The sequence below is a fragment of the Odontesthes bonariensis genome, chromosome 20 (genome assembly GCF_027942865.1).
Source record: "Odontesthes bonariensis isolate fOdoBon6 chromosome 20, fOdoBon6.hap1, whole genome shotgun sequence".
Classification (NCBI taxonomy): domain Eukaryota; kingdom Metazoa; phylum Chordata; class Actinopteri; order Atheriniformes; family Atherinopsidae; genus Odontesthes; species Odontesthes bonariensis.
The window spans coordinates 19,918,010-19,942,702 of record NC_134525.1 but is presented as its reverse complement, the minus strand read 5'-3'; the positions used below and the strand labels follow the sequence as shown (position 1 = coordinate 19,942,702).

The 24,693-nt window shown below is 41.0% G+C and overlaps 2 protein-coding genes across 5 annotated transcripts in view; both read right to left on the bottom strand.

The window, feature by feature from the left end:
- The window catches only part of plod2 (procollagen-lysine, 2-oxoglutarate 5-dioxygenase 2), a 31,690-nt gene extending 27,939 nt beyond the window's left edge, over positions 1 to 3,751 (bottom strand). For both annotated transcript variants that reach the window (XM_075452365.1, XM_075452366.1), the window contains exon 1: positions 3,259 to 3,751. In XM_075452365.1, the coding sequence (XP_075308480.1) occupies positions 3,259 to 3,361 (103 nt within the window). In that variant the 5' untranslated portion in view covers positions 3,362 to 3,751. The remainder of the gene's footprint in view (positions 1 to 3,258) is intronic.
- A 12,513-nt stretch (positions 3,752 to 16,264) lies between these two features.
- Positions 16,265 to 22,963, bottom strand: LOC142370257 (phospholipid scramblase 1). 3 transcript variants are annotated; one of them, XM_075452741.1, is made up of 7 exons: positions 22,904 to 22,963; positions 22,202 to 22,291; positions 20,012 to 20,054; positions 19,689 to 19,909; positions 19,397 to 19,558; positions 18,731 to 18,892; positions 16,265 to 18,200 (listed from the first exon to the last, which is right to left on the bottom strand). In XM_075452741.1, the coding sequence occupies exons 2-7, from the start codon at positions 22,268 to 22,270 to the stop codon at positions 18,171 to 18,173; spliced, it is 687 nt and encodes a 228-aa protein (XP_075308856.1). In that variant the 5' UTR covers positions 22,271 to 22,291; positions 22,904 to 22,963; the 3' UTR covers positions 16,265 to 18,170. The 3 variants fall into 3 exon arrangements, with proteins under 3 accessions (XP_075308856.1, XP_075308857.1, XP_075308855.1); XM_075452742.1 differs by lacking the exon at positions 22,904 to 22,963 and adding an exon at positions 22,444 to 22,872; XM_075452740.1 differs by lacking the exon at positions 22,904 to 22,963 and adding an exon at positions 22,479 to 22,871.
- Between the last annotated feature and the right edge of the window lie 1,730 nt (positions 22,964 to 24,693).

Genomic DNA, 24,693 nt, shown 5'->3' with positions numbered 1-24,693 from the left:
AGCTCGATTCAGTCTCCGTTTTGCTATCTAATACAGTTGGCAGAAAAGAGCCACGGCAAAGTTACAAAAAAAAAAAGGGCACAACACGTCTGGCTGAAAAGAAGGCACGGAACCAACCTTGTGGTGATATAGTGACAATGTTCTAAGGCGTGATTACAGCCTTGACCTGCCAAAGGAGTTTGTTAGTTTGTTAGACCGGCATTACAGGCAACAGAGAATGCCATTATACAGTATAAATAAGACATGGGCTGCCTTAGGTGGAGTTTCCCTCACTCCTCTATAAAGCGCTCCCTGCTGACACGTCAGTGATGTCTGGGAAAGGTCTAATCTGAAGAGGCCTTGTCCACGGGAGGTTGGAACAGTCCACCAGATCATGAGCGATGGAGTTATCCAAGCCTTCAACAAACATTCACAAAGAAAAGTGACACTGTAACTGTAAGATATCCAACTTATGCAGCAATGTCAACATCTCTCTGTTGATAGGAAACAGTGGTGGACCAGTTTCATCTTAAGGTCTTCACTTCGCAGCTCGCAGAAAACTGGAACATCAATAGTTTTCAATATAATCCCTTCAACAGGTTTCTTATGACTTGGTCCCATATTAATCTTTGAGACAATATAATAACACATGCCTCTGGAAGCATTTCGGCAGCTTTTCGCAGCATTCATAAATCTGTCGACGTTTAACAATCTGTTGTCGCAAACTTTTAAGTCTTGGTTTCAGCCACATACTGAGTACTGCTCAGAGATATGGGGGAGGCTCGACCTCACACCATAAGAGCTGCGTGGTAGTTCCCATACTGCCAGGAGAGCTGTTCAGACGGTCGGAAGAAAGTGAAAGGCTCCTTTCAGGTGGCTTTTTGGGGGGGGGAGGTCTGCGCAGGCCAATTTCTGCAACTTTTCGGCCTGCTGTTCCCGGTGACCAGTCAGGTGCGCACTGGTGAGAAATGGACGGAGCTTTGCATTCCTGCTTCTTCCGCTGCCCCTTTTCACGGCTGAATCACTCAGTTTGTATCTGACCTACAGCCACCGTCGGTTTGCTCTCACAGAAGATTTGGAGCAGAGGAAGCAGAATGTGAATCAAGTCTGAATCGAGACTCGTGCCTCATTCATACGCTATTTCAGCTCAACCCGCTCACTATGACAACCAGCATCTTTCCTCTACAAAAAGCATGAACAGACTGTGCTTTTTGACTTGCACAAATGAAGACTTCATTTGACCTTGTCCTAAAGAAGCGTATTCAGCCCCCTGTCCAACCTCAATTTTCACAAGAAAAATGAGTTTTCCTTCGACTTTAACTGGAAAAGAGAACCGTTTGCCAGACAAACTAAAAAGGAGGCTCAAAGACAAATTGACCAGATATTCCACACAGCCGAAGTGTTACAATACATAATGAGCATGTGGGATTCTTGAGACTTATCACTCTGACCCACAGGATCGGGAATTTGATTGCGCAATCAGTTTGTTAAACATTGAGTTTTTGCCCAGACATCACAAAACTGCAAGAAAAAAAATCCCAAAGTGTACAAAACACAATGCTAGCCGACATGTTGGCTTGTTACACACACCACTGACCTTCAACGTCATAAAATCCCATTGATCCTCCTGATACAAACACTTTCACCAGCAAACAACTCAACTTTTGTAAATATGTGGCCACTGTTTGGAAGATTACCACTTAGTCCAGACCAGATGACAAAACATGCCTGTAGTAGATGTAGGCAGCTGCAGAGGGAACTGTTTCAGTAAAGGCTTTTTTTAAAGAAGTATTTAGTATCAGAAGTTCAGACTTACTTAACCCTTGTGCGGTCTTAACATTCTGTTTACTCCCCTTATCCTATGGGTAAAAAATGACCTGCCCTACCAAAGCCCCAAAATAAAGCAACTTAATTGAATTTTAAATCCAAAATCTATTTTGTATGATGAAACCACCTGTTATTTATCTATTCACCTCAATTCAATACATTTTTTATTATGTATTTTTTGTTACACAATACAAAAAGACAATCACCAGTTTTCAGGATTACACTTTTTTTTTTTACCACAAACCAACTGTCAGTTTTCTTTTACATAATAAAGGTTTATTATTGCTATTATATAAATGTGAAGTAATTACTTCTGAATTAATTTGAAAAGGAAAAAAAAACAGTGAACTTTTTTCTGGTGTTTAAATGTTTTTATAATTCACGGGTCAAAAATGACCCATAAGACAATCTTTGTACCCTAGTGGTGTACAGCCCACATGGAAACATAAACAAAAATAAAGTATGACTAATGATGGGGTCCCTTTAGGAAAAGTCATAAAATTTCAAGTTGGAAAAGGATAGTTTACGGTATTTTTTCTACAGCTAAAGACAAACAGGAGGGTTAAAACAAAAAGTTGCCATAATTGAGATATCTTGTGCATTAAAAGCAAAGGCCTCTGTGCTGTTACCTATAGAATTTACAAGATGCCCGTGACTGTTGGAGATTACAGGGTAATTTAGAGCAGTTTAACAGCAGCAGTTAATAGGGGGATTATTTCCAAGCAAGTCAATAAAACTGTTGACACGTGTGCTACATTGTGTGGCATAAACTCAGTATAGGTTGACTTTTTGCAGCTGAGTAGTTGCAAGAGGAAGTGCTTTGTTCAACTTGTAAATCGTCCCTTATAACAAGCTCACAGGCACCTCTCTATAAGTCAGTCACGTGCTTTCCTCGCTATCAAATCGAACAGGTTATCAGCAGCTCTGATGCACACTCTGAGCTGCGGTGCGTCGGTGCTCGCTGTGTGCCATCAAAGCCTCCAGCTGGTGATTTGTCGCGTTGAAACTTTGCACCCTCTCTTGTACGAAAGCCCGTGCTGCGCACAGCCGAACAACATGGAATGAAAACACGGCTGTGACAAACCGCAGACGTTTCCTTATGTATGGAGCAGCATCGTGTAATTTCACTCTCCGGCATGTATTGCCACAGACATGTTCGGATTCCCACACAGGGAGCCTGCAGGCATGCAGCCTGCCCTCCACACACACTGACATCACGCAGCCGGTAAATTACAACTCGAACATATTAGTAAAAAATAAAGTCCTTATTTGCACAGTCGGCACGAGGGCTCTGAAGCGCGGCCACAACATATGCAATTTAATAGCTACATCCCACATGAAAACGTTGTAAAACAGGATGGAGCTTCAGGCTGTGTGTGAAGTCTGTATTTGAGTTGAGGGGGGGGGCTACCCACACACAACGATAGACCAGACAAAAAGTTAGATTCTTACCTATGGGAATGCTCGCAGGAGCCTGATTGGCATCACTAGAGAAGACAGAGTTTGCAAACTTGATCCAGCATGAAAGCACCAAACAAAACTTGAGGCACTCCATAGTTACGGTGTGTTATACCCGACAAAGTGCCCGAAGGGGCTATTAATTCCGAGCCCGACAGCGGTTGGTCAAGATCAGCCCCCGAGGGTTGTACAGTAGGCTCTCGCGATAATAATAAGAGCCTAATTAAGAAGGGGGGGGGGGGGGATTGAAAAATCAGAGATTATTGCGTTTTCTGGAGGTGCAGGTCTCGAACCCCGTGTGAAAACTCTTTTAGCTCCAGGGAATGGTGGTATAAGTACTACAGTTCGGGGAAATTAGAGAGCAGCAGGCGTGGCTCCTTAATTGCAGCAGCAGCCTCTCTGGTTCCCGGTGAAGCCTGTGATGAGAGGAGGTGGAGGAGGGTGGATATAACGGTGCTCACCCCTGACAACAGGCACGTCCTGAGCGAAAGTGCGACCAAACACAGCTGTATTTGTACCACCCCCCACACCCACTAACTGTTAAATATCCCTCCCCCGGTCCCCTCCCCCCGAAGCTTCTGGCTGACCAACACTGCTCCACTTCAGCAGCACACTACACCCTACTCATAGTGAGAACCGTGGAAAACACCACAAAGAAGTAAACAAAAGTTTTTTCAAGCTTTTTCAACATTTAGGCTCTGCACAGTGATTTAAAAAAAAAATCTTTTTCGATCAGAAAATGGACTTCTAATCACGTGCCTTTGTTTCATTGTGTTAGATTGGCCTCTTTAATAAAATGGCTTCATGTGCCCTGTGTCAGTATTTCTGCCAGAGATGGAAAGAAGAGGCACAGCCGAGATGATAAGGAACTAACAGATTACATCTACACGACAGACATCATGGTAAAAGAGCACAGTGAATTAGGCTGGGTGCACCCTACCCTGGACAGGTGATATGTCCATCACAAGGCCAATACAAGACAAAGAACCACGTTCACTCTCACATGCTTCTATGGTCGATTTAGAATGGGTTTTTAAACCAGTAAACTTTTTTTTTTTTTATCTCTTCAAATTTTTTTTTCTTTTAATGGTTTTGCATTCTGCTTTTTTTTTTACGAGATTAAATTCAAATTAAAGACATGCCTAAAATCAGCGAGATGGACTGACCAATGACAAATAAAGCATTCAACCGACACTGTGAATGTCAGAGCTGCTGCTGCTGCTGCATTTCTACAGCAGTGTGCAGCGAGCAGGGACAGATCTTTAAACAGGTAGCCCCTGGGCCCAGTCATGTAGAAGCCCCCCCCCCCCAATTATCCTTCCCATATGTTTTGTCATTTTGTGAATCATTTGTCCATTTATGTATAGCTTTAAAAAAAAAAAAAAAAAAAAACTGCCAACATAGAAAACCGGTTTCAAAGACAGCTTTCCTTCCAAGGTCTGGCTACAAGTGCCAGGTTATCATATAGTTCAGGGCATTCAACACACAGTGTCTGTTTTTCCTCGAGTCCGAACTTCTGGAACTCCGCCTATGTGCCACATTGTGCATGCAGTGTGTTCAGCGCAGCAGCAAACAGTCATTGCGTGGCACAAACCATTGAAAATATTGGCTTTCAGAGCGCTGCGGCGCTGTCATCGCATCGTCTGAAAGGGCCATTATGGTTGCTTTGTTTCGCGTTTTTCTCTCGTTTTGATCATTCTGTATCATTAGTATCTCATGGTGTTCATTTTGTCTCCCTTTTTGGGATATGCATCATATTTTTGGGATAAAACTAGGGGTCCAAGAATTTCTCCGGCCCCCACTAGACTGTGCCCGGTTGGATGAGGGAACGGATGAGAAAAGCAGAAACCAGGCAGTGATTAAAGCTTCCATTTACTGTCACATTACATCTGTGTCTCAGCTGACCTTGAAACAAAATACTTCAACCCATTAGTCTCTCTGCTTCCTTATTCAGAAGAAAAGACTTGCACTACTTGGGTAAAACTTTTCCTTTCTGGGAAACACTTCGTATCGAAATAGTGATGACTGCGAGCAGATTGTTTTACTTAATGACATCACGTCCTTAAGTAAAAAAAATCTGCTGGCATGGTTTTTTTATGAGGAAGATTACGTCTTGCCATTAAAAATCTGATAAATATAGTAAATGGTTTCGGAAGAAAAGAAAAAAAGAATGGCAGAACTACCCCCTCAAGCTCTAAGCATTCCTTTCTGGCAGTTGTGATGACTGCTGGCAGATTGTTTTATGTAATGACATCATTAGGTTTATGGTTATTAGAAGTCAGGCTTATTTTTTTTTATGTGTTAAATTACCTGTTTCCAGTGAGTCCCTGATAAAGCCTGAAAATGTAGAGCAGAATGTAGAGCATTTCTACAGAAATGTAGAAAAAGTAGTGCCAGAAAACTCAATCTGAGATGCTTGCCTTGGACATCAGCCATTCTTTTTCCTGCATCTGAGCATGCAGCTGATACTAGATGGGGGCATAGTGTAGGCACGCTTATGGAAATTGGTGTGCCAAGAGAAAATCACCACTTTGGAACTTGCTGTCTGTCTCTCAAACTGCAGTACATCCAAGAAAGGTAATCCCTCCCACTGTGAAATTCAAACTTCAATTCATCAGCACACTAACCCTTGTCTTAGCAGCTCTACATAACTATCAATCCTGATATTTGCAGTTAAAGGCTGACTTAAAAAAAAAATTGCAACGTAACAACTCAGCACAAACAGTGAACAGCGATTTTTACCCCGTGGTATGTGAGGGAACTCTCTGCTGCTGGAAAATAAAAGTGTTTGTGGTGTAGAAGCTGATGCCGCATCTTGGCATATGTGTTGAAAAGGGGGACGCACTTCGTCTTGCTTCATTTCATTGGCTCAATTCTGAACACCCACCAACTATTTAGACAAGCCCTGAAATGTTCCCCGCATTTGGTTACACTCTGACAAACTATGTAAATGCCATTTGAACGGTATAATATCTAATCAGAGTTCTGCACTGCAAAGACTTAAGGCAGCACAGAGAGTTGGTCGAATCACTAGCCCCTCTGTAGTTTTCTAAGTTGGTGCTTGCAGGACTATGACAAAGTCGTAATCGCCCCATGGTGGTGGCACTGGGTGTGATAGTAAGTTTGAACCCGGGTATGTGTGGTGTTGGTGAGATAATTACATTTAATTACACAAAAATTGGCAGATTCAGTAGCTGTGAGACGGCTGCGGTGAGTGGGGTGAGGACAGAGTGGAAAGCATGAAGCTCATCAAGACAACAAGGCACACCTGCACACAATTATCCCCACTCTGGCTATCAGGGGATGCGAGTTCACTTCGGAAGGCACACGTGAACGTGCAGCTGAATTCAGCTATTTATCAAGCGTAAAAGGAAGCTCATGCTGCTGGAAATCCTTCCACTGCACAGGTGGCGTGTTCTTAAGTTTGCATTTTTATTTTGGTTTATACGTGTGCCAAATAAAACACACAAGCCTCCAGCCTTCACTGTCCTTGCCTGAATTAAAGACTAAACAGTGTTGTAGCTTCCTGACGACTGCAAACCACCCTCTATTTTCGGTGCCGTTGTGGAGACAGTTGGTCTGGACTGTTTAAGTCTAATCATGCAGCTAAAAGAAGCAGATGATTCATTAGGAAGGCAGACTTCAAAGGAGATGTCCAATACTGAATATAAATCGCCAAAACAGTCTTTAGGAACAAACTCAATGAGCAAAAAAGCATGTGGAAAAATACAGCTGAAAGTCTTCCCCACTACATTCAACGGATTTGTCTTTCATCAATAATGGTTGGTATATAATGTAAAAAGGGCCGTTGTCCAGTTCATATGAGTCAATGCACAATTTTAGGCAACATCTAAGCCAAAAGCACAGATCTATCAGTGGTTAGGATTCACCATGAATTTCACTCGACTTTCAATTCTATTTTTGACCTTTTTTGGTGGTTGAACTGAATGGTTTTGCAATTATGCTGGTGAGTAGTGTGTCCTAGAAACTTGTCCCCATGAAGCTTTCTTCAGAACCCACAATTGCGCCATGATTGCAGAAGAATGGGCTATATTTCTGTCCCAAATGCTTTGATCACTTCACAGAAAATGTAATTACTAGTCCAGATCAGTGGAAAGAATATCAGCTCGTCCTCCTGAGTACCTATCACTGCGTCATCCCCAGTTTAGTTCGGGCTGCTGTGGTCATGTTTATGGGGCTGACCCAGGGTGTGGCCCAGAAGCTGCTTGGAGGGGGTACGTTGAGGGGGTTTCATCCACACTCCATTTGATTAGAGACCAAAACACTTTAAAATGTATGTGCTATCTTTAGCAATGTACACAGAGAGCCTGACACCACGAAGAGAATGGGCTAAATATGGATTAACTCACATTGATCACAGTCAGTCCTTATATTGTCTTGGAAAAAGGGCTTGAGATTACCTTCGATCATTTAGCATCAAGGTATTATAAGTACACAGTGGATGATGTTTGCAGGTTTTAAACATGCATCATTCTCAGTTGTGTAATTCCTATATAGGTTGGGGCTTTTGGGCAGTGTTCCTTGAAAATTACACATAATGAGATCTTTGGCTGGCCTTTCATTTGAATGTCATCATTAGGTAGTCATGTTAAAACCACAAGGCTTCACCTCAACATACCAGAAGTAGGTCAAGGAAATGAAGATTCAACCTTGCACAGAACCTGCCCCTCCAGTGCCACCTCATCGCTTTGAAAAAACTTTCACACACTACTAATTTGCTTTTCCAAGTACACTTTGGAGGAAAGATAATTGATGCCTTGACTCCATTCAGTGACAGCAGTTGTTCCAGTCTATCTGACATGTGATGTCTTTATATATCTCAGTGGTCATAGGGAGAGGGCTGTTTGTGGTTAGATATGCAAAGCTCAACTTAAACAATGGGCTGTAGAATTCAGGTCCCACGGGTTGTTAAGTCTTTCAAGTTGTTAAGACAAAATCTTGAAATATGTTGTTTGAAAGCTTCTGTGAAGTTAGTTTCTTGCTAAAACCTTAAACTTCACTCACAATGCTGTCTTTATTATTATTTATTTTTCATTTTCATCTCCAGTAGTCATTTAGCTGATGTTTTTATCCAGAGCAACTTGCATGTTAGGAACAACATTCAAGCTTTAGTGTAATAAGAAACCTTGGCATAAGCAATGAGTGCTATTTATATAGTTAAAGGGGACATATATGGAGAAAAAAAATCACTTTTTGTCTGTGTTTGAGAGCACATATTTGGGTGTCTGAAGTCACTACCAACCCAAATGTAAATTCATGTGACTTCTAAAGTTCCCTCCGCCTCGACCCCTGAGGCCTGCCCGCTCACATCCAAGCTGCAAGACCGATGAAGCCAGCCTTGCTTGGAAATGTTTTGTTGTCAGCGGTGCTGAGGAGCATGCATCTTAGATCTACCCCCAACCTCAGGGGATATAAGAGTCCAGTGGATAAACTGTATCTTATAGCAGGAGTTGGCAAAATATGGTGTGCAGTAACTACTTTAGATCGGACTGTTTCAACAACTTGGGCCAGTTTAATGCTGGACTTGTGATCTAACTGTGCCACAAATGGGGATCATCTCTCGGTGCCTAAACTTCAGAAGAAGGAAATGTATGTGTTTGAGAAAAAACTGAGCTATTGCTAAAGCCTTAGGTAATTAGGATGACATAAACCCACTTCTACGGAGTATTGCTGTTACATTTTGAAAAAAACATCATTGTTACGCCGTCAATTTGTCACTTGAATTCTTTCTAGTTTAGCGGTTGCGCTCTGTCATCCATACAACCCATAGCTGTGTGTATAAGGTGTGTTTTCGGCACAACACCGATCCTCTTGTCACTCTTGTTTACTACATTGAATGCCGTGTACCGCTTGTGTCAGCATTGCATTACAGGCATGTTTCTGGTCTCCAAGTGCAATTGTTTGACTACGAGTTACACTGTGTGCATCTCTGGCTTGGTTCATTACAGGTAAATCAAGAGAGTAGTTTCTATATATAAAGCTAGAATGCTTTTGTGATGACCAGAGGAACAGCTTAATTATGTTTGCGTTTGCTGCATTACATTGCACACTGGATGCCCAGGTTTTGATCACTCTCTGCCCCTCAAAACAGCCTGGTCTCAGAAGAGGTGTTTCAGTAATTGTGAGAGAAGGGCCACGATACTTAAACCAACAGATGTTTTGACCAAAGCCTCATACATTTCTTTAGAAAATTGTGTTCAATGTCCGTGTGTTAGAGGTATTCTCTGAAGAGATGAGTCATTAAGGAATTCTAGAAAGTGGAGGGGGACGCCCCAGCTCTGATAGCATTTGGCAGCTCATACCGTCATCATGGAACCACATATGGGAGTAGCCAGAGCAGAGACTGGCTTGTTTCGAGGCAGTGATGGCAGTACCAGATGTCACTCCTGTGAGGAACCATCCCACATCTTATATTTGATTGAGTTTAAGTGGCCTGCACACCGACTTCAAAGTCAATCTGTAGGCAGACATTTGTCATCTGAATTTGATTCAGGCAGCCATGTGGAGTTCAATGAGAAGCGGAGTGGCATGTGCCCTTTTTTGTCGTTCAAACATCAGACGTGCCATCACTTTCTGTAGGGGTTTCACTGTGGATGCTGGGAGACCTGATAGAAGAGCACTGCAGTAGATTAGGCGAGAAATAACAATGGCCTGTACCAAGAACTGGTTAGCATGGAGTCAGATGCAAACGCTGCTATCTTCTCTTGGCAAGTGGTCATTTCAAATGGACTGAAGCAAAGAGAACTGTTCTGTGGTCAGACAAATCCAAATTTGAAATTTATATATATACATACTGTATATTTAAATCAAAGACATTGCATCCTACAGATTAAATTGGAGAGGGATCACCTGGCTTGTTATCAGTGTTTATTTCAAATGTCTGCATTTCTGAGTGTATGGTGGTGCATTAGTGTCTATGGAACTTTGGAAACTTGTGCATATGGAAAGGCACCATCAATGCGTAAAGGTATATACAGGTTTTAAAACACCATATTTTCCAATCCTTTCTCAGGTAAGGCCTTAAACATTTCAGCAAGACGATGCTTAAACCAGTTATTGGATCTATAACAACAGTATGACTTCATAGTCGAAGAGTCTGGGTGCTGGACCGGCCTGCCTGCAATCCAGAGCTTTCTCCAACAGAACACATTTATTAACACTGATGTTTCCATATTCTGTTGTACATGACCTTTTTTTTTTCTCCCAACTTTCTTTGGAGTTTGGTTGTACTTGATGCTTATTATTGAGCTCCATACCTTTACCATACTTGAAGGGGACTCGATATTATGTAGCCGCACCACCACCCACAGGGACCTTCTGTCCATCAATAAAAACATAATTCCCACTTCAATCATCAATGGGTATGCATTGCAGCAAAAAAATAAAATAAATGAAAAAACAACATTAAATACTTTGGGATATTGCAGATCATGTTCACTAGAACTTTTAATCACAGTCTCTGATGATTAAAATATGGTAAAGTTGAGAGGTGTTATTTTTCCTGTATGTACTAAAACATATAGTTTATAAGCATTGAAAGTCTGAAATGTCTTAGGCCCTTGATACTCTGTTTGTCATACCACTGTAAAAGTAAATGCCCACCCCCCCTTTCACTCATGATGTTTATATGCTGTTTTCTCTGGTTGCGTTTGCACAGATGTTGCTTCAGCTTTTGTTTACCAGAGTGGGCTTAAAACACAGATACCAGGAATTCCAGGAAGTGTATGCTGTTGGGAACCAAGAGCTATCACCCAAGAGCAATCAGAGCAAATTGCATTCAGAACAATGTTGAGCGATAAAAGAAGTTGGAATAGTATTTTTCTATTTTATTTTGTCCAGAAACTATTTCCACGAAGGCTCAAATCTGTGAATTATTATTATAATCCTAACAGCACAAACTGTGTGTGAGTAAATTCGTCTTATATATGCAATTGAAAACTTATTTTTTAGGTCTTTCAGGATGCATACAACAAAGCTATTGAGTTGCACAATGGATAAACATCTCCTCACAGCCTGGGGACCTGTCAGTAGTGTAACGAATGGCTACCAGAGTAGCGTTGGCTGGCCCAACTGCCAAGACATGCTCAAGTTGTTTGTAGTACTGTTTGTTTACGTCACACGGCTCCCAAGTTTCAAATTCACTTGTGTAACCAAGTGTGTAATTTTTAAGCCACCGTATCACTAAGGGATTGCACTTTTTATGGGATACAAAACTTTAATATGCTTATAATTACAAGGAAAGCCTGTGAAATGGGGTACTGCACTAGACATAATCACACTTACCATAGCTGGAAATCTGTGTTTTCCCCTGTCTGGGGCATATTGGGCAGCAAATCACTGCTGCAATGACTTCAGTGACATCAGTTCTGTGTGGTCAGGGTGTCTAATTCATGCCAAATGTGGAGTGGTTTTCTGTAAAATATCATCTTACAGCACAACTGAAGTAAATCCAGAAATGTATGCTAAGTCTCTCTCACAACGTACCCCAGAGAGGGGGATTTCTGTGGAAGTTTGGAGTTTGTGTGTGTGTGAGCGAGAGAGACACATAAAAGAATTCAGAGAAAACAATCAACCAGCAGCTGTTTCTGTAATGACAGAAAGTTCCCGGTCAAGTTAAATTATATCTGAGGTCACTTACGAGTTCAAAGGTGAGAGTTTAATGATTGTTGACGTTGGCAGTCCAGCATTGAAATGGCAGTAACGGTAAATAGAATACAGCAACCAGAAATGGTTAGAAAGTACAATGATGAAAAGTTACTTAGAAAACAGATGTTCTGATGTGTGATAGAAAGATGGAATCATTTTGAAAAATGCACTGAAAGTGAACACAAAATGAGGAAAAAGTTCTCCGCTGATCAGAAAGGGCATACACAGCTTTAGTAGGCTTTAATACTTACTTTGGAGGGATATATTTCTTGTAATCTATTTTAGATTTAGATAGAGAGCTTCTTTAGTTAAATAGCTTTAAACTACACGTCACATTTCCACTTACTGAGTGCCATTGGCTCAGCTGGAGGAGTGGTGATCTTCCAACCAGAAATCCAGCAGATCGATCCTCGTGTTGAAGTATTGTAATGGAACATTTTATTTAGCCTTATGCTTGGGTTTCATCATGTTGAAATCACTTGCAAGACATCTTCTCTCCCGGGCACTAGATGCACAAGATGCTCCAGTAAAATATTTATTTTGTTCTTGTGAAACTTGGTCTCCTTTTCCCGGGCAAAAGATGTTTCCTATCAAACATTTCTGTGTTTCATTGTTCATTCCGTTTTGGGCACTCCACAAGGCCGTCCGGCTCATCAAGAGATAAGAAGAGGTTATCTTGCATAGTCTGATACATAGAATTTTTTTCCTTCTCCTGTGTTTGGTATGATATGACATGCACTGAAAGTAAGTCAGAGCTGCACTCTGACACAGGTGCTCTGTGTTGAAGTCTTGCTCTCTCGTACAAGAACTGTTCAATAACAGAACATACAGAACAGTAAAGCTGCCTGAGTGCTTTTTACCTTAACAGTGCTTGGAGGATCTCTCTTTTTTTTTCCCTCCACAGTATCCTTCGGTTTAGACACTGAACCCCCCAATAAGTTCATCACTCACATCTTAATTCACCAAGATCACTACCTTTAATCATTTAGAAAATATTTCTATTATAAGTACACATTAGGCCTCCAGGACAAGCTTGTTCAATCAGATTTCAATGATCACTATCCATCTCATGAATAAATGAATAGAGGATTAAATAAGTGTAACCATAGACTGAATGTAAAAATACTGTCTGAAACTTCTGTTGTATCAATGATTGGTTTGAGGACTAGTGTTTTAAATCTACAAGTTTAGCATTTAGCTGTTGCCATGGTGATCGAACTCAGAATCCGAGGACCCGATGTCCACCTAATTGGTTGCGGCCTCGGCGCTTATCTGTTGCTCAAGGTAACTTTTCCCTTGATGATGACAGTTTTAAACCTGAACAGAGACAGAAACTGATATTATTATTATGTTGAGAAGTTTGGCATTTTAACACGAGGGTCTGAGGGTACTCACTGTTCAGGATTCCACCCCCGAGCGGCCAATCTAACCACAGACTTTGGCACTTCCACACAGGCCTGGTTGTCACAAGAATGGCAAAAGCCACATACCAAAACTGTCTTCATCTTTAATGTAAAATGTATGTGTAGACCAAGTCCATCCTTGTATAGTGTATTGTCATGGTAACCCCTGCTAACTACCACTGAATACAGTACAGCATAGGGTCATGATAATGCCAATATTTTTTTTTTCTTTTTTAAATGAGTCCAAATAAAGGACAATCTCAAATTTCACTCTTTTCCATAGTTGAGTTTTTTTGTTTGAGACCAAAAGCTCTGACTGATCACCACTTTAACCACCTATCAACTTCAGCTCTGCAAACATCATCACTGCCGTCCCCTGCGGCCACATCGTTAGCATGGAAATGCTCTCATGATTACAAAAATGGGAAGAAAATATCATTCTTACTCATGTCTTTTCTCGATACCTCTCTTCTCTGCCTGTACATTTCTCCATACTGTTCCAACCACTTGGTGTGTTGCCTCATATGTTCCATCATCAGTCACAAAAGACAGATAATTGTCGGAATTTGTGATTCATGGCAAAGAAATACTGCAGTCTTTTAACATTGAACCTAAAATGTAAGAGAACCACGGCCTCAAATGTTTCTATTCTAACAATAATTCCTTCATTATTAAGGGTACATTGATGATGTACCTGAACATACAGACAGACTAAGATTGACTGTCCATGGCAGTAAATCTTTTTAATGAAAAGCTGCTATTTGAATAGCTTGTGCAGATATTTCTATTAGCTGTTCAAAACTGTACAATAAAAAAAGCGAGGGTTTCAGAATAGCCTTTCATTCTATACTTGAGCATTGTGAAACTCCAAAGTACTTCATCTCAATGGCATGTGAAAAAAAGTCTGTTTCAGTAAGAATTAGAGTCAAAGTTTGAGTTTCAGGGTGATGGATAAGAGTACATCTTTTCAATTCCAAGGTTTTACATATCAGGACTTGATTTAAAAATTAAAAAAAACTCTTAAAATGAGGTAAATACGACCTTGCATGAATAAAAGAGCAGTGTGTGAAAAAGTAAGTACATTCTTACTTCTTCAATAGGGATTGAGAGAGTAAATGCACTTGATTAAATTACCATTAGCAGATGTTAGCACCTCTATAAAAGCAGAAGTTTTTTTCTGGTCTGGAGCATTCATGTGTGTTAACACAATGCTAAGGAGGAAAGTCATCAGCAATTGCTACTGCCCGTCAGTCAGGGCACCTTTAGGAGACCATTTCCAAACAATTTATACAGTGAAAAAGATCATTTACAAGTGGAAAACATTCAAAACCGTGGTCCATCTTTCAAGGGGTGCATGTTTCAGCCAGTTTACCCAAAGGCCAGGCCGTGCAATGCTCAGATGAATCACAAAGCCCCACGAGCTACATCTCACTCTACGGGCCTTAGCTAGCATGTTGAATATTAATGACAGTATGAATGGAAAAAATACTGGGCATGTGTGGCATATTAAGAAGAGCTGGCAGGAGAAAGTCTCCTCTCGCTTAAAAGAACAGAAACGGCTTACACAAAGTGGGAAGTGACCGACAGACAGAAACATCACCAAGACTCCCTTCGCCCCATGTGTTCTGAAGCTAATTTTAGCACTTTTTGCAAGATTGAATTTGTAATCGTAAACTTTGCATTAGGTTCGTAAAGTTGCATCTGAACAATGTTCTTTTTTTTTTCAAATATTTTTTTGGGCTTTTTATGCCTTTAATCATGGATAGACAGGAAGCAGGGGGCAGAGAGAGGGGGAAGACACGCAGCAAAGGGCCGTCCAGTGCGGGACGAACCGGGGCCAGCTGCAGCGAGGACTGTAGCCTCTGTGCATGGGGCGGCTGCTTAACCCACTACGCCACCGACCTCCCCTGAACAATGTTCTTTTGACAAATAAGATCAAAGTTGAGATTTTTCCCTGTAATGCACCCTTTGGTAAAAACAAACAAACAAACAAACAGTATTTCAACACAAACACCTCAGACCCACTGTCATGCATGGTGGGGGAGGTGTGATAATTTGGGCTCGTTGGCAGCCCCAGGACCTGAACACCTTGCAGTCATTTAGTCGGCAATAAACTCCTCTGTATTCTGCAGTATTCTAAAGTCAAATGTGTCATTGTGGCCATTGGTCTGACAGCTAAAACTTGGGTAAATCGGGTCATTCAACAGGATAGTGATCCCCATCATAGCAGAAAATCTATATCAGGCTGGCCAAAAGTGATAAGAATCAAAGTGTTGCAATGTCAAAGGCCAGACCTCAATTGGTGACTGATAATGTGAAGGGACCTTAAAAGAGCTGTGCCCAAAAACCCGAATAAACTGAAGCAATGTTTTAAAGGCGAGTGGGCCTAAATTCCTCCATGATGGCGTGAGAGACTCAGAACAACATGCAGGAAAAAATTACTTCCAAGTTATTGCTGCTGAAGGTGCTTCTACAAGCTACTGAATCATGGGCTAGACCTAGTTCTCCACACACTGCATCTGCTTCATTCTAAGAGCTGCAGGGAAACAGATGAATTCTATTACTTCCTGATGTGTAAAGTCTTAGAATCGACAGAGGGTGTTCTTTTTCCAGATGGGTATATTTGAAATGCTATTTTTGTTTGACATCATTCTATGATTGTTTACTCTAGCGTCACGTTTTTGCAACCGAAAAGATAACTGATAACTTAAGACCTCTTAAGAAAATTGCGCTGGATAAAAAGTTGATCATTGCAGCAACTTGTACAGTGAGCTAGCAACCAAGGCTTCGATGTTTTACTTCAACATTCATAAGTAAAATAAAAATTACAATATACTATAGCGAAGAAGGTCCCTGGCCATAATTTTGAAGATAACTTGTTTTTAATGCTTACTGGAAAAATATATATTTTTTTAAAGAACTGCAGACAGCACAATTTAGATTTTTATTGAAGTGTGTTCATGGACTATTTGCACAATTCAAGCTAAGCTCAGTTTTCATTCACTGCATGACAAAACAGTCTGTTAGTTAATAGTATTAGTGCATTTTTTTTTTACTGCTTTTGACCTTGAAAGAGCAAAATTTGCTGTCACATTCTGACCCATATGTTTGCTTCGTCTTTTTTTTTAATCTTAAACACAATCAAAGAGCCTCGAGCGGACGACATCTTTCATAGTACTATTCTAACGAACAAGGAGTGCTACGATCCAAATTTACCAAAAACAGTGGAGCTGCTCAATAGAATTTATGCCATGAAAACAAAACGGGCATCAAAAAACATCCATCTCAAGAAGTTCGGCATGTGTTCGTCGTCAGTCGTCAAATCAAGAATCCTAAAGGAGTGAGGTTAATCCACTTATGGTAATTCTACAAACACGTGTCAGTATACCGAAGGCAGAATAAAACACTTTCGACACCAGACGGTTTGCACAGGCAACATCAGTTTTTTTTTTTTTTATAACTGGCAGTATTTAGTTATTTCTACAAAAATAAAAGTCTCTAAGCTTTTAAGACTTAATATGTTAAAAAAAAAAAAAAGAAGCTTAAGATGGACATTTTTTCTGCAGTGACGTGGATGTGAAGAAAACCTCTAAGACTTTACACCATTCCTAATTAAATTCAAAGCCATAATAGTACTTGAAACAATAAATAAATATATTCGACTGATTATCTGTTTCAGTCTACAACTGTACCATGTCTAACGCAACAGAATAAATATTAATATTAGGATGATTTGACGTGCAAAATGCTCTCCAGAAAAACCCCGTCTTTATATCCATAGAATTGGGTGCAAGTATATAATTCCCAGAACTGGCAGTAGCGAAATACTATAACACAGTAGTATGCATTTCAACCTGAGTTTGTCCAAAAATATACAACTGTCATCAGACACTAATATCTCGATAAAATTCTATGGCATCAGCAGCTATTCAAATTGTTCATTTGGACTGTGAACAGATACTAAGTGAATCTCTAGTTCCCTCCTGTGGTCAAAACTGAGATGGCATGTCAAGTTATAACTCAATAAGAAAAAAAGTAATAATAATAATGATATAGAGTTGAGAATGCATCATTTTTGTGGCATGAAAATATAAACACTTCGTATCCTAAAGTATGGTCAACTATGTTTCAGTTTGAACAAACACATGTTCGCACAGAGCACACAGACACGCAAACACATGCACAAAGCAGTGCACCGACACCTTGCTTCAAGCCAACAAAGTGTTCAACTGACCAAAAATAGAAATCGACCAACAAATAAGGGCAATAAATATTGGAACGATAAACTACTACATTACATGAGTGCTTTAGTTCTCACACAGTATAGCTACAATCATAATGAATTATTTAAATCAACATTTATATAACCAAAGCACAAATGAGGGCAGACCCCTTTGCATACTAACCATAATCCAGGCAGTCATTTCTTTCACACAGTATAACAGCACTGGGCTGTATTTCCTCAAAATGTACCCGTATACAGATGTTTACCTTCAGTCAAAATTTAGTTTTGACCATAATGTACACAAACACTAAAATGCGAAAGAAAAAAATCCAACCAATCATTGTAAAAATAGCAATAAGTAAATAAAAACTTGCATCGTGCACTCACAGTCCAGTAAGACGACTTTACAACCAACCTGAGCAGCTAAGACTAAAACAAACCTTCTATTTCATTGTTCATGCAATATTACAACATTTTGGTACATTTTTGTACTCTCAGTAAACTTTTCCATGGGAAGGTTGTTCGATGCTAGGGCATTTTGGAACTGATCGTCATGGCTTTGTGACCTTTTTGTCCTCCAGAAATGTAACACGGAATTCTTGTTTGACTTCCTAGTTGGTGCTCTCAAAGAACATGAAATCCTGTAGTCAAAAACACAAAGAAAGTATTAACGGAGACGCAAACGCCATGCGAGGGCTATGTATTTAAAGCCTGATTCTTGAATAAAACTCTATCTGCCAAGGTAGAGGAGCTGTTCACTGATATTTCTCTGGCAAGTTCACATGAAAACATGTGCAGGGATTAACATTTAGCAAACGCACCATGTGCTATTATAAGTAGCTCTGACAAGATGGTTTGCATTTGTGGGGATTGGGATAACCTTAGGTCACATTTCCCACTAAATGCAGGCTAAGTGGTAATTTAATTAGTAGGTACATGAAATTTCCGACTACCAGTGACAAGAAACACATCCCCGTTGAGAGCAGGGTCATCCGAGGCTACAGCGTCTGCGGTGGCCACATTGTGCCGGCAGTTTCTCCCAAATTGCAATGTGAGAGCCCTAAAACTACATCCTTAACGAGATCTAAACATTACAGGTCATCATGTTGTTTTCTTTGTCACGTTGATTCACAATTGTAAGTGCATAACAAATGTTTGGTGCTGCGCTTACAATGAGAAAGCACGCGCCGATCATCACGGCCTTCATTTTCACATCCAGATCCATGGGAAACTGGATCCCAAAGTTGTCCGAGTCTGTGAATGCCTCCCGCAGCAGTCCTGTCCACTGCTTACTGATCTTCCCAATCTTACTGACGTCGTCCATTGTCAAAATCTGAAGACGTACACACAGAAAAGACATGTGTTGCATTAGATTACAGATGAGCCCTTAAACTTGTTTGCTGTTACTGGAAGGAAATCGTGGCACAATTCATATTTCCAGCGTTTTTTTTGTTTTGTTTTTATATGTAGCCACAGCAATTTGACCTCTCTTTCCCTGTGATTACTTCAAAGACTCTAACAAGAAACCATGATGGTAATATCACGCTTCAGCTCCTTGCTCCTCTGGGCTTCGTAAACGATCTGCACCACTGACCCAAATCCCCCCTCGCAGCTCAGTTTAATAAAAACTATGTGAGCCGTGGCACGATGGCCACACAGTACCAAACAAGAGTGTGTCCTGGGCAGTGACTTTGTCCGAGCTGCAGCCCAGTCTGATTGGAAACATATTTCTCCTTTCACAGCACGCATAGTATCCCTAACAAAAAACATGTCCAGAGGGGTAACAGTGTTGTGTTTTCACAGATTTAATGGATTTTCTTTGTTTAAGTAAACCCACCTCAAAGTCAACATCTGGAAGGCAGCTCCAGCCACAGAAGGGCCCATTGATCTTCAGCACAGGCTCGTTGTGTTCGTTTGCAATGATGAACTTAGGGGAGAACGGATGCCACTGCTGTATCACGTAGCCCACCGTGTTACCGGGGGGAGCCTGCACCTCAAGCTGAGCCAAGCATTATGGAAGAAAAGTCATTTGTGTCTCTGCTTTTGGGAATAACTATCAACAATAATAAACATGGCAAACGAAACGCACCTCAATCACCACTTTGTAGTTTTACAGTGACGACACTCACCTCCTGTAAGCAACAAGGAAAGAAGCAAGACATGCACTTGAGCGGCCTGGTGATGGTGATGATCTCTTGGCCAAAGTTGTCGAGGACGTGGATGTTGAAGGAGCGCAGGGGCCCGCAGCACTGTCGACTCAGGCAGTCGTTCTCCTCGACGGCGTAGAACACGTTCTGGCCCATGACGTTTCGGACTTCATACTTGTTGTTGCTTTCAAAACCAACAAGAGCTGTAAAGGGATGGAAAAATACAGTGGGTGGCTGTTGCTGTCAAAAAAAAACAAAAAAAAAACTTGTACTGTGCTCAAAGTAAACGTGTAAACATACTCTACCTTCAACAAGCTCGACTTTCTGTTTGATGAGGAGCTGATCCACCTAGAGAACCCACACACATCTGATTCACATTTATGATTTTATTATTATTAAGACATTTTGGATCCGATCAGTAAAAACAAAAAAAAGCATCTTAATGTGAGCCACTGAGCAGTCTGGGCGTAGCGCAGGAGATAAACATCTGCATCCTTTTAAATGGACAAGTTTAGTGTTTTTCTGTGGCTGCAACCAGCAAGGTGTGTGAATGCACCGGCAGAGAAACTGTCTACAGGTTACACTGTCTATGACCTGAATCTGCATAAGTGATAGAAAGACTGATGCGGCAACTCGCTTCCCAATTTAACGGGAGACAGTTGATGTGTCGTTGCGGCAAAATGCTGGATCTGATGCTTATTATGGGAAGTCAGACCTTGAAATGACGCCATTTTAGATCTCCGAATGTTGATTTCATAAAGGAGGAAACAAAACACGGCTGTCCCTGTGATAGCTTTCTTTTGCTTCTCCACAAACGACTCACAGATTTATCTGCACACTTTGCCTGACCTGAAAAAAAAACGAGAGCCGAAAATGAATAAAAGATACGGGATTTTATCAGATGTTTAGATAAAGAATAATAAATGAGGAAAATCAGACACATCAAACGCACCAAAAGCACAAGTGCTGCCAGTGCTGCGTTCAGTGACGACCAGGAAAAATCAAAGAGGACGCTGTTCAACACATGTCAACTTCTTACTTGATAAGACGAGATAAGATGACTTAGGCTTCCCAAACCCAACTTCCACTACTTCTTCTTAAATTCTATAGTTACTTTTAGGTTTTTACCATACAATCTAGCAGAATAGGTTTGCAATCCAAAAATTTAAATGGGGTATAAAAATTGCCTCTGATCATTTTTTCCTAAGCTCGATGGATAATGCCATGAGTTTAAAGCAAGACGGCAGGAGAAATTCAAAAGGACTTAGGAAAATACAACTGCACTCAAATGAGAATCCAGCAACTCTTACGCTAAGCTGTGATGTGGGTCTGCATCGCTGAAGCTGGAGATGTCCAGAGGCTATATCATACAAACCCTATTAAGATTTACAGTGCTGTGCAAAAGTGTTGAGCTACCCCTCATTTCTTAATATTTTGCTTCCAAGCAGCCAGACTGACTCTTGTAATACTTTTTATTACACAAAAGTCTGCAAGAAAGGCTTTCTGAAGGTCTGCCAGTTTTTACAGGGAATGTGTTTAGGTCATTAAGCCACTCAAGACTGGTCGATAAAACACACAGAAGCCTACAGAGCAAACCTGCAGCATGGGTAAAGGCAACATCATATAAATGACAACTGACAGAGAAAACAATAATCGACTCCTACGCGCGTTTTTTACGTCTTTCAGGAGAGAAAACGCGAACCGTGGACACTTCCATTAAAACAGTTTTTGAGTGCAGGATCTCTAGTTTTGCTCTCAGCTCTGTTTTGTGTATGCAAACCCTTGTAAGAAGTCTGATTAGTCAACGTAACATGAAGTGCTCCCGTTTCTCCAGTTGAGTGACCTTCTAACAAAGCTTAACCTGGTGGAAGCCATATTCTTTCCCCCCCAACAGCGAGTAAACAAGTGCAGAGGCTGAAAATAACCCAGTTTCAAGTTTTGACTGCCAAGATGTCTAAAATGCAGCATAATAAGGAATCTAATGGACTGGATAGTGTCTCAGATTGTAAAAATACCCAGACTGTGAAACGCTACTAAAAGGGAGGCTATTTATTCCTGTAATGCTTTAATTACTGCTGTGACATCTCACAATAGCTTTGGGAAGGAAAATAAAAAAAAAACATAATTTGATAAATCAGTACATGATCTACATGCAAATCATCATAATGAATTGGATTATCGTGATAGAATGAGCCATCTAATTTAAAGGAGAGGCAAATTATTGCAGAAATGATCTGTATACTCATCTAACAGGAGGCCGTACGTGCATCAGAATGGGGGACTGATAGGGTTAACTGCTTTATGAGTTTGCTAGTCGACGAGAATGAAAAGGGTTCAAGTGAAATACTCGAGGAACAGAAGGTGATTAGTCGTCATTTCCTTAGTGCCTGAGCAACAATTTCAGACTCAATCCAGCAATAGACAGCGTAAGTGGTACTAACATGAATGACTTGCATTACACATTTATGAGGGGAGTGGAAAATAAAAAGACTCACTTGTGTAAGGTATTCTAATCCTGGTGGACAGCCGGGTATTTCCGGGTTGGGCACAGCATACATATTCATGTCGTCAGATTAGTGGAGGACCTGTTGAAGAGAGGAATATTTGAAACAGAAGACTGGCGCCATCTTGTGCTTATTTAGGTCACAGTCATAAACAAATGCTGATACAGACGGACAACATTCAGCAGCTTGTATGTCGGATTCTTCATATTTTTCTTTTCGCAGACAAAAAACACCTGAAGTGTCATTGCTTTTTCTTTTATAAACGAACCGCGAAGGAGCAGCCCTCGAGCCCACAGCTTCGGGGAAGCTTGCTGCCGCGGGTCTACGCGTTGGTGGGCGACACAGATATTCTTAGTTGTATCTGGAAGTGACGAGCTTCTGACTCGGAGACACACCAGCCGAAGTCCTCTTACTTCTCCTGTTTACCCACAGACCAAGAGGCCTTTAGGCAAGTCAAGCCTCGGTGCGCGGGTCCTCCCGGTGCAGATGACAGATCGAAATAAATGTGTTTACGTCTCGTCAGCGGGTCGGGAGAGCGCACGCGGACGAATGGTATGCCCACTTTTGACGGAGATTCGTAGAAAGCGACGAGTCACGGTCAACTTGAAAGTTCTGTTCTATCTATACACGTCACACGCTGTCACAACACGAAATAAAACACAGAAATGTGAGGTCAGAAGCAGAAATACTCACCTTATTTTTTTCAACCTGCTACTTAATATAATAACGGACCAGTAAGGACGGAACCAACCCCATGGAATAAACCACAAATGTCATTGGTCGGCGTCATTACACTTCCTATCTCCATCCGCCAATGGCGACACGGTAACATAGAACCAAGTACAACAGAAGCAGGCAGAACGCACTAGTACTGAATAACATAGAGCATGTAAGTGCCAGGTGTCTAATCGGGGTTTAATTTAACTATTCTTTTTTTTTTTATTTGTTTACATCCAGTAAGTGTACATTGGCCAAATAAACAAATTCCCAAATCTTTCAGAAGCATCGATTCGAACGGTAAAATCTGATAAATCAACCTTCCGAAGTCAACAAATATGCTGTGTAATCTGGCAAGATGTGAATCAAAATGTAAGATTAGTTTCCTGCCTCATACAACCACCAGACCAATCTGTAGAAAATAAGCAGGTGTTCCCAAAATATAGTTACTTAGTGAAGTGTTCTTGTTTATAACTTTGTAATTTAGTCATATTACAGGTGGGAAAGGGGAGTTTATCAATCTGTTGTACATCTTAACATACTGTTAGACAAAATAACCTGAAACAGTTTAAATGACTGAGGTCTACCTGGATTTGTTTCTTCCATCCTGAACTTCTCAAGTCATTGAACCCTCTGAGGCCGGCGTGATCAGATTACGGCTCAGACCCAAGAGGGTTAAGAATATCCCCACAGATTTCCTTCATATTTTAATAATGCCCTGCTCCCTGTTTTTGTTCTTCAGGGAGATTAAAACCAGCCAGCACACAAAGGAGACGGTAGGATCGAGTTAATAAAACACAGATAAAACTTCTTCATGAAATACCAACGTTAAAGTTGCAAAGTTTTGCACGAGGTGCGTCCACTGGTGGCTCTTATTATCCACTACATTATAGGTGAGCTTGTTCTCGAAAAACTGTGCCCAGATATTTATACTGCTGTACCACCTCTACTGCTTGATCGCTTGATGACCATCACTTTAGTTTTAGATATATTGAGGTCCAAAAAAGGAGTTACCAACACCAGTGCATAAAATGAGACACCACAGGACTAGGGTCCTGGATCATCACTCTTCATCTGTGACACGCAGATTTGATAATGTGAAATCTCTGGTGCTAGCTCCAACAGGTGTTCCGCGTACAGAACAAAAGGGGTGAAAGGATACACCGCTGTGGTAGAAGACACAGGAACAATGGAAAATGTGCTGTTAACTTTAACTTGCAGCAAAGAAAGCCAGCGAATCAGACCTGCATCAGTAATACTGGCACGACTTAACCTATCTACAAAGATGGGTAAGTGGAAGGGACAAAACTCTTAAGTTGGAGCTGCCAATTCATGACTGATGGGGGCACTGCATTAAAGTTTTATGGGCTCTTACTTTTCCCATACTCCCCACTAAGTTTCATGAAAAACAAGCTGGTAGTTTTGGCATCGTCTTGCTGGGTGACGCAGACAAACCCTGGCTTTTGCCTCGGCTAATGAATGAATTTTGCTGTGTTCTGAGGAGTTTGAGATTATGTAACCCAATCGCAGCCATATTGGAGGCCCTAAAGCTGGAATTACTTGGGTTGAATTACAGCATATGGTGTTTGGCCGGATATTTTCTTCCATACGTATCCCGATAGAAACAAAATGCACCCTTCAGCATTTTTCTCTTTTCTCATTCCTCTTTTTTTTGTGGGAGGCTTTTAAGTCGAAGAATCTGGTTACATCGGTGGAAGAAAACCTGGAAGGCTGCTTGCTCCATACTGCAAGGCAGGGAATTACAA

Coding starts and splice junctions, on each gene's coding strand:
- LOC142370257 (XM_075452741.1), bottom strand. CDS start 22,270: ATGAATATGTATGCTGTGCCCAACCCGGAAATACCCGGCTGTCCACCA. Junction 19,910..20,011: donor GAAAGTCGAGCTTGTTGAAG/GTAGAGTATGTT, acceptor ATCCCTTTACAG/CTCTTGTTGGTTTTGAAAGC. Junction 18,201..18,730: donor TCGGCGCGTGCTTTCTCATT/GTAAGCGCAGCA, acceptor TTTTGACTACAG/GATTTCATGTTCTTTGAGAG.